General features: G+C 30.4%; 1 protein-coding gene across 2 annotated transcripts; it reads right to left on the bottom strand.

The window, feature by feature from the left end:
- Positions 1–3,360: 3,360 nt before the first annotated feature.
- Positions 3,361–7,516, bottom strand: LOC127128778 (vesicle transport protein GOT1). Of its 2 annotated transcripts, none has more exons than XM_051058151.1 (7): positions 7,440–7,516; positions 7,105–7,193; positions 6,187–6,278; positions 6,012–6,092; positions 3,889–3,986; positions 3,731–3,804; positions 3,361–3,569 (listed from the first exon to the last, which is right to left on the bottom strand). In XM_051058151.1, exons 2-7 carry the CDS (start codon positions 7,130–7,132, stop codon positions 3,562–3,564), a joined length of 381 nt encoding a protein of 126 aa, XP_050914108.1. In that variant the 5' UTR covers positions 7,133–7,193; positions 7,440–7,516; the 3' UTR covers positions 3,361–3,561. The 2 variants fall into 2 exon arrangements, with proteins under 2 accessions (XP_050914108.1, XP_050914107.1); XM_051058150.1 differs by lacking the exon at positions 7,440–7,516 and adding an exon at positions 7,276–7,431.
- Between the last annotated feature and the right edge of the window lie 3,143 nt (positions 7,517–10,659).

The following is a 10,659-nucleotide window of genomic DNA, read 5'->3' as shown; positions in this document are numbered from 1 at the left end:
AGGAATTACAGAAAGTACAGAAATCACACATGACACTGATGGAATAATAAGTATTCATCACCATCCTGAATGTCTAATTATCACAAATAGGTAAAGTAATCCCTCATTACCTCAAAATTGAAACTTTTTAACAAATTCTGACAAATTCTTCACATTCATATGACCGCTCTCCAAAGCTCTGCGTATTCCAAATTCTCACGATCAATCGCTTCCCAAGTTTCTAATTTTTTTTCTCGTACCCTAGCCATCCCCTCATGCTAGAATTTATATTACCCTAAAATATCTCAATTGGTCTCCACAACCCTCACTCACACTCCCCTCTAACTATGATAAGTTCTAACGGTAAAATCTCAAATTTTAGTTTGTTTAGATCTTGCAGGAAGGAAAGATAAGTACTACTGGGTATATATAACATTGTGATTCCTCCTTTGCCTCATATGAGCTGGAGATACATGACCACGGGAAAATGATCCCTCAGTAGTACAAGATAATTCTCCAATAACTCCCGTCGATTTAGCTCTCTTTCTCGACAAAATAAAGCATGTGTGGGATAGACGACCATGTCTGTATAATTGTTGTTCGACAATTATTTTTCTATAATCAAACAAGAAAAGACATATCATAATCAAATAAGCAAAAACAATGTATAAGCAAATATAATTATGAAATAAATGATAAACAGAGAAGTCCGGAATTTGTTATCTGTATTAAAGGTCTGAATTTTTAAATTTAGATTACACGTAGTGAGCATAAACCATACCAAATATCGACCCTAACCCTAAAATGTCTCAAATTCATAACAAATCTAAGTAGGAATTGCATTTCAATTGAATGTAATAATTATAATCTATTAAGCTATCAAAATTTTGCATGAATAAAAAATCAGGAAAAAATCAAGGATATGAGAAACTTATCTGATGTGGAAGATGAAAATGCTTAGTTTGAATGGAAAGGAGTAGAAGTTGATAATATGCTTGGTTTGAATGAACAAAAATAGATATTTAGAGCAACCATGAAAAATGTTAGATTCAGATGAGTGAAAACTCTGATATGTTCTTGAGAGAAGTTGAAAAGTTGGTTTTAAATGTAATAAAATAGGGATGGAAAGACTGCCAACGCTCACTTAAATGAATGTGTCAGGATTTCAATATCGGAACTTGAATATGAATTTCAATCTCTTGACTTATTTTTTACTTGTATTTGACATAGTTTTGAGTTAGAGTTTGTTGTGATTAGGGTGAATGTGATTCTCAATCTCCAGACTAATTTTTTTACTTGTAATTCGTGTGGTTATGAGATTAAATTTGTTATGTTTATGGAAAGTTTTACCTTATACCCCTACATTTATCCTTCCACCCCTACATTTTATAAAAAATACCAATTTTATCCTTATATATTTTTAATTAATTTATTATTTTATTTTTAAAATATTTTTAAAATTTTATTTTTGTGTACAGGAAGACTTTGGAAAAGAATTTCGATAGTCATTTTTTAAGTTTTTTTTTAATATATTTTTTATGTACCGGAAGACTTTGCAAAATACCCTCACAGTGCATATGGATTCCAATTTCTAGATTTTAAGGGTATTTTGAAATTTTGGACAAGATGCAATGATTAAAAAATATTCTTTATTTTTTATTTTTTTAATAAATATAATAATTTATATTATTATTAAAATAAAAATTAATTATAAGTTATCATATAAGAATTTAATTGAAATACATTGACAGTGAAAAATGATTTTACTCTGTCAGTTAATCATAGCCGTTGATGTTGAAACAAGTTTGACTTTTATTTTAAAAATCTATAAAATAATACAAACGGGTGATGGTGATGAATTGATTGTGTAAAATATTTTACCCTCACAGTGCATAGTAATTAATCTCATCAAATAATAATAGTAATATAAAATGATCTATAACTAATTTGTGTAGATATGACCGTGACACATCATCAAGTAGGTTGCTATGCCACTTAAATTTGACCTAAAATTGAAGGAACTAAAATTTCGAAGAAAAAGAAACAAAATTGAAGGATCAAATTACCAAATTTTAAAATCAAAGACTTTTAGGCTTGTATGATTTGGTTTTGTAAAATTGTTTTTTAGTTTTAAAATTTTAAAAATCATAAAACTTATTTGGTAGTCTAATATACAAAATTATTTTTTAAAACTATTCTTTATTTAAGAGTTTTAAAAACTAAAAAACTAAAATAAATTATAAAGGTTTTGGTTTTTGATTTTTAGTTTTGGAAATAGAGAAAACTTAGATACAAAATATGGCAAGTGTATTTAAATATCATTAGGGAGTAAAAATGGGAGGAAATTGCATATGTAGTAGAAAATTATACATTTATCATATTTTCATTGGAAAATAATAAAAACCACCTAAAGAATTGTATTTAAGTTTTCTCATTTAAAAATTAGAAAGAAGAAAAAAATGGTGCACTTTTCAGTAATAGCAATATTGTACAATTTTAAAATATTTTTTAAAATTAGAATACCAAACATGTTTCTTTTTCTTCTTCAAAACTCTTTTAAAATTATTTTTAAAAACTAAAAACAAAACTCATTCAAACAAACTCTTTAAAACTTATTCAAAAAGTACCATTTCCAAACTAAAAAAAATACTTTTCTCCTTATTTTTTCGCAGATTTTGTGACTTTTCATAAAGATGACATTATTTTGAATTTTTCATATACATATCAATTGTAAGGGTATATTTTATTCAAAGTACTTGAACAGATTAATTGTCACAATGAAATGGTAGTTACTTAACTTCATTCTTTAATAAATAATACTTCCACACAAAACAAAAGGACAATTAAATAAATACTACTTCCTATGTTTAAAATAAGTGTCACTTTTAATTCACTTAATTTAATATTTCTCTCATCTTGTATTAATGATAATAAGAATCCGTCAATAACAAATAAGAATAATTTAACAAAAATATCATTTTCTTTCTTTCATTTATTATATTTTTTTATTCTGCATAAAAATGTCAACTATAGTTCTTCAACCGTTATTCTAGAGTTATCATTATTTCAAATCTTAACCTAACACATTATATTTAAATTTTTTAAAATAACATTGATATTAATAGCAACGTTTTTAAAATAATAAAATATTTGGAGATAAAACGGTTTTACAAAAGTATACAAATAAATAGTAGAAGTAAACTTTTGACAAACCATTTAACTGTCAACCCCGAATGCTGGCCTAAACACATTATCGCACTGTTTTGTTGAAACTCAAAAGTGTGGTTTTTGCCGGAAGCACGATGGTACACCGTGATTCTGTCAAACTTACCGTCGATTCAGACATGTATAGTCAACATCAGAACTGAGCTTTCATGTTGGTAGACAACTGAACAACATAATCGGCTTCTATTCTAGTTCTTTGTTCTTGTTTACATTGAAAACTTAAGCAAGTTATGAGCTTTGAAGCATCATCATATACATTTGACAACAAATTTCAGAAAAGTTACTAATACCAAGGTAACCAAACCTTCTTTTTGGCGATAGACTTGGAAGCGAAAGTCAAATCTCTTGCTGTAATAATCAAGGAGCTGCAAAATAGTAGAAAGAAATGATAAGTTCGATATATAAATCATCAAACAGTTATTTCCATACATACACGCATGAACATACATATACGTGGATAGAGACACACAGAAGGGGGGAGACGAAGGTCGGGAGCGACAAGGGGGTTTCAATAGAAAAAACTTACGTGCAATAAACCGTATAATCCATCCAACAACTGGGATATGATAGAGAAACACTTTGACAGACGACCAAAACCCACTGCAACCAAAAATCATCAATGATGAGTTAAAAACGATAAATTTTGTGGTCTAGTAGAGGTCAGGAAGGAAGCCATCAACTAACCTGAAGAGAAAAACACAACCGTATATTTCAATTATTATACCAAGTATTGGCCACCTCACAAAAATGAGAAAGAGGCCTAGAAGAAATGATGCAGAACCCTGCAAAAGAGGTAAATAATGTTATTTATCTCCATATAGATGGCTTCATTGTCCATCCATAAAGAAGTTATAAAATTTATATCAAACTGGATTAAGACACGAATGAGTTTACTATAAATAATATGATGTAGTTGAAGAAGAATAAAGATACAATCGACAAGAAAGCTAAACCGGCTCTTCTCCCCCCCATTATAGTAGAATAACTGTTTCTTAAAGCTCTATCAGAGTATCACATAATGAAATGAAGGAAGTCTGAAGCATATAACCATGCGCAGCTGAGAGAAATAATGCAGTGAACGAAAATTGCAGTCCACATACAATTGCAGTGAAAGAAATAATGCAGTGAACGAAAATTAAGTGAGAAACCCACTGGATTTGCAAAGCAGAGAGGAAAGACAGTGGAAATTGAAAATTCCAGATTTTGAAGCCATTTAGGAACAGGTTGCAACTATCATTGAGTAATTTCCTTCATTTCACCTTGAGGACAGGGTGATTCTTTTGGGGAGGAGTATTGTTAGACCTCTTATTACTGTTGTTATTATGCTACTATACTGCAGTTATTATGATATTTGGCAGCAATTATGTTTTAGGCAACAACTATATATTAGGAAAATAATAAATAAATAGGGAAATGGAAGGAAAAGTTACTAGGCATCTTATGTATTAAGACTGAATATTGATTGGGAGAGACCAATACTCTCGAATTTCTTGGATATGAAGTGTCTATTTTAATTTTCATTGCTTTTCTCTCGTAGTTCTGTAAACTAAATTTCCTGTTGTAATCCAAATTCTGACCATAATAACCAGAATTATTCAATAAAAGCCAGCTATTTCCTTAATAATTCAATGTTTGATTCAAGTTTCATGCAAATATATAAACTGATCAAACACAAATAAAAAAGGCAGAAAGCCTGATGATGCTTCTTGTCAAGTATATATATGTGTTATTCAATGCAATTGCTTACAAAACTGTCATATGTTAAACCCCTATGCTGATGTGATATTAATCTATCCAGTTAAGCAGATCTAGAGAGGAAATTTCAATTCAAAGAATGAGAGAATTATTTCTTGATTAATATAAATTATTATCTTTTAATGACTTAATCTTAGTTAGAACAACATATAACTTAAACACCTTTAATGTATCAAAAAGGACAACCAAGTGCTATAGAGCTCCCATCCCATCATAGCAGGGTTCAAGAAAGAGTTTAATCCATCGCAATTTTTAAAGGCAGCCTTACCTTGCAATTTCAAGAGGCTCATTCGACAATTTGATAGGGATAAGAATAACAATGCAATTATCCCTCGAGGAAGTTTAGAAATAAAACTTAGCCGTAGTGTAGTTAGTTAGCTTTTTTTTGTTATTTGTTTGGTAGTCTCCTATGTTAGTTCGTTAGTAGTTTTTCTGTTTAAGGTAGTTGCTCTTGATCCTTTGCCCCTATCCTTATGTAAAAGAAGTCTATTACAAATAAGGACTTCCTTTCCCTTTGAAATGATCTTTGGCAAATCTTTGGTTTCAAACCGGCGTAAGGAAAGTATCTTCTCCTATGTAATTTTTTAATCTTTCAATTAATAAAACTATAGGAGCAAATAAACTCTGTTTCTCTATTGTTTCTCCTATAAGAAACCTAGCACGACTCAAATATATACTTCTAGTTAATCGCTACACCAATACTCCCTTTAAATATCCTTAGCGCAAAACACTATGCAGCACCGACACTTCCGATTAAAGGCGTGTCTAGCATTTGAAACGTGTCGGTGTCAGACATTGACAAGTCTCGTGTTTGAAACGTGTCAGTGTCGGACATTGACAAATGTAGTTACATTCAATCACTTTTGCTTTCTTATATATTGTTACCCGTGTCAATGCTACGTAGGTAAAACACATGTAAACAGTTTTGTAACGTCTGACTAACATCCTACTAGTATTCACTAATCCATATCACAAAAGATGCATGGTGGATAAGGAGGGCACGGGAAAGCAAATGTTTTATCAATGAGCAGAAAAGTTCATATTCATTATACCTTATAGTTTGCTCTATTAGTGAAGAGCGACCACATGGAACGCCAACCAAGTAAAATTGCTACCCCTGCCAACCAAAATATCTGATTCCAGATGCCAAAACCAAAACTAAGTCAATACCAGTCACTATCTTAAAGAAAAAGATAAGAAAATTTAGATCCTTGAAGCAAGTCTCACGTTTCCTAGAGCAAGCAAACCACGGTCAAAGAAAAGAACTATGCCAAGAAACGTGAAGAAGATGCCAAAACCAATTAGCCCTATGCCAATCTCTGCATGTTTCTCAAATTTTCTACGGTCAGAAATGCTTAATAATTGTCAAGAAAATAAAGAGTGGTGCTATTTTGACACAATTTTGGCATCAAGTTTTGACATCAATATACACGGTTAATACAATCCAAGCAGGTGGTTAATTACGTTTAGTAATTCAAATATGTAGTTTATTACGTTCAGTTGATAGTTAACATATATAACACGACATCGCTACTCACTAACCATCTACTTAACACGATTAACCACAATTTTAAACATCATTAACCCCAATCTTTTTTGGTAAACCTAGGTATATCTCTGCACAACTGTAGAGACTAATCTCTCCAATTAAGGGGTTGACCTCTCCCAACATATGTTTTTTCATACACACCGGTCAAGAATCGGATCCTTGACCAAATAGTTAAAACACTCAAATATCCACCATGTGTATCACACCATGTTGGTTACTACAATTTTCAATTACATACTTGAACCACACAAATTATATGACATTCAAAATCATGGTTAATCAATTCTGTTCCGTGAATGATTCAAGAATTGCTGACATTTTGTTATATGTATTGACCCTCTACTAAGCTCAACCAACCATCCAAATTGATGACAAACTTTGAAGTCAAAACATATTCATCAAAATCAAAACCACATATTTGACTACGTTAACTAACGAAATTTCGATAAAGAACTAAATGCATGTTACATGTTGAAACTGTTAGACCAAAAAGACTAAACTCATAGAAAAAATGAAACAAAATATAAATGTGATAGATTGACCAATGCAATGACAGTAAGGTTCATTCACATTCACACTCAAATTGAAGTTCTTACTCTTGATCTCATCAATATCATAGGCCATAACGATTTCTAGTCAAAATTGAGCAAGTACACAGCACAAAATGAAGGAACCTTCAAAGAAACTGCACAAAATGAAAGATCATCAATTCAATTCAATTCAATTCAACTAATAAATGTGACAATGACATGTACCATAAAACTAACCCTAATCCCAAATCAATTTGAAAAGAACAATATAAGCAAAAACTTGAATTGAGTTCTACAAGTTATGATTTCTAATGATGAAAATGGAATGCGTTAATTGACTAGATAGATTCATTTGAAAAAATGATGAATTTGAAGAAACTAAGAACGAAATGAAAATTTACCTCGGAGATGAGTAAGTGTAGAAGAAGAATGAAGAGGAAAGGAAGCTTCAGACGAAAACGGCGATAATGGGCTATATGGGCCTTAAACTTTCTCACTCAAACTTGGACCTATGGGTCCATAGACTCAGAGAATTTATTTTGCCACCCCCAATGTTTTGTAAATATCATTATTATCCGGTAGAACAAATGAAATTTCCGATACAAATTCAGTAGTGTAATTTTAATGTTTGAGATTTTGTCGATAATTTTTTTACATGTGTGATTAAACTGACAGTTGTGTGTGATCTAGAATGAATTCAAAATTATATAAATAGGAATCATGTGTTGTTAAAAGGAACATCTTAAAATGTCTCACTATTCGTTTATGACATGTGTGTACCTCAACAAGGTGAAACCTCCCGTTGAAATTAGGCTCATGGAGGACACAACATCTCTTGCTCTTTTGAGATCTGAATTGAATAATATGTTGCCCAACACCGAGAACAAAAAGGTGAGTGAGATCAATTTCCATGCATTATGGATTGATACTGATGGAAGGGTGAAATACAATTATATTAAGCTAAAGTCTGGTGAAGATTTGATGGTTATGTGGAGAACATATCATCGTAGGCTAAAAAAGGGATCGATCGAGTTTGATGCGACAATTTATAGATCTATCGACGACATAATCAAGATGTTGAAATGTCTAGAATCATCTGGTAGTGTCTAGATTTTGCATGCATTTAATATTGTTAAGTTATCTAATTGTAATGTGTTAAGTTAAGTTAATTTTAATGTGTTAACTTATGCTCGTCTTGCAATAATGAAACATTATCTAATAAATTGTATCGTCCAAATGTCTGAGTAATAAAACACATAATATACAAATAATACAAAAATATGAATAATGTCTACATAGGTTCTCCATGGACTATGTGTACTTCCTGCGATGAAAAAGTATAAACCTCGCCATATAGAATTACAAAAATCCATGAGGTTATCCACAATGAATGTTATCATCTCTAGACGTTACTGGTCATCTACACCATGTAGAGGCGGTGACACGTCATGAGAAGGTCCCCCAACATGAGAATGTCCAACATCATCTCCATGCTCAACAAGTGGGATAATGTGATGATATGATACAATAAGGTACCACTTCAAGTATCCATCAACACACTGTGCAAGGAACTGAACCTGCATTTCATGATCTCTAATGGCATGGGCTGATAACTTTTTCAAAAAATCATCACTAGTAGAAAAAAACACTTGTGAAGTCGGTTAAAAATGACTTGTTAAGTTGAGTTCGAGACTTACCTAAGAATTGCCGACATAAGAAATCTTGACTTAAGTCGGATTTGGACATGACTTAAGAAAACGTTATTAGGTCGGTACAAAGCGCCCGACTTAATAACTCTAGGCTTTAAGAAAGCTCTTATACCATTTATACCCTGCCTAAGAGTTTCCTTTCTTAAATCGGATATAATTAACCGACCTAACAAGTTGATTTTTTTTTTGCAATATATATTTTTTGAATAGCACATATATATACTTTTTTAAAGACTAACCACAGTAGCATATCAGCATAGCAGACGATAATAATAATAATAATAATAATAATAATAATAATAATAATAATAATAATAATAATAATAATAATAATAATAATAATAATAATAATAATAATAATACATCATATAATCATTTTGTATCATATATCTCACCCACACTTCAAAATAAAATCATAGAGGTAAAAGTATTGTCATATAAAATTAAAACATCATCGTAATCAAAATAGGTACACATATACTGCGCTAGTTGATAAGTTCAGTTGCACTAAAATGTAAACTCAATAGAGATAATACTAGTCTTATCAAAAAGCATAAACAAAAGTATGCTTAGGCGAAATAACAACTACACACTTATCAAAATACAATCAAAATAAGAAACCTCTGCAATGATGATTTGTTTTGCTGGTGGCCAATAGATATGTATAAACGTGATTTGAGTTATTGCTATTTTAGTTGGACATACATCCTCTCTTAGTCTTAGAGTGGTAGGAGTGAATACCTATAGACCTGCAACAAATGAGCTATTTAGTTTTTAAAACATAAAGTTTATGTTTTCATTATTTTGTTTAAATTATAAACACTTTATTTGATTTTAAATCTAACTGAAACTTTAATATATCATGAAACATTTTCAACTGATTGTCTTTGATTGTAGGTTATATGGCGAACCACATCATTGAGTTACACTCATTTCTCGATTGGTAATACATTTCATCTAATTTACTCTTCTTTCTAAAATGGAAATAAGATCAGCATACAAAGTGTTTTGATTTTGAAATGATAGAGAAGTGATTGACATATGTTTAGATTTTTCATCAAACTTTTCCTAAAATTCTTGATGGTACTTGGTTAATCTCTCAAATGTAAATTTAAATTCTTTATTTTTTGAATAAACATTTCATTCACATTAGTCAAACTCTCAGATACAATTGAACTATAACATGCAATATTAATATCATGTTTTCTATGTAGTTCCTTATACATAATGGACATATGTATGATCTATACTATAAATAAGATTAAAACCATCTATAGATCTTCAATGACCAAGAGATTCCAAGTTACAAGTATTTCACAATAACAATAATCATGATGCAGCAAAACCAAAATAAAAATAACATACCATACCATTTCAACATTGCATACATCATTTCCCTATTGTCCTTTTAGTTGTCGATAAAGTTTCAAACTGCATATGTATATGTAAGTCATGCATATGTATATGTAAGTCAGTACACGACATATTAGAAATAGAAATAATTAGACAAAAAACAACTAGCTTAAAAATGATATTACAAATTTTTTTAAATAAATAAAAACATATTTTCTACAAATCAAAGTGGAATGGTAACTAATAATGCCATTGAAGGGGCTTCATATAAGCCAACATTTCCACTTACCTGGTATATATTTAAAACATATATACACAAATGAATTGTTAGATGTAAATAAAACCTCTTAGGTCAGGTGGACGACACCTGACTTAATAATTAAAATTTTTAAGTCAGTTAGTTAATATATACACCTTAAGAAATTTAATGCAAATTATATTTTTTATTTAATCTTTGTTAGGTCAGTTTTAAATGGACCTAACTAAGTTATAAATATTTATGGAATTGTCACCACGTCGCTTCTTAAGTCAAGTGACATATGAACTGGCGTAAAAATCT

This window comes from Lathyrus oleraceus, chromosome 3 (genome assembly GCF_024323335.1).
Source record: "Lathyrus oleraceus cultivar Zhongwan6 chromosome 3, CAAS_Psat_ZW6_1.0, whole genome shotgun sequence".
Lineage (NCBI taxonomy): Eukaryota > Viridiplantae > Streptophyta > Magnoliopsida > Fabales > Fabaceae > Lathyrus > Lathyrus oleraceus.
This window is presented reverse-complemented; position numbering and strand designations above follow the sequence as displayed.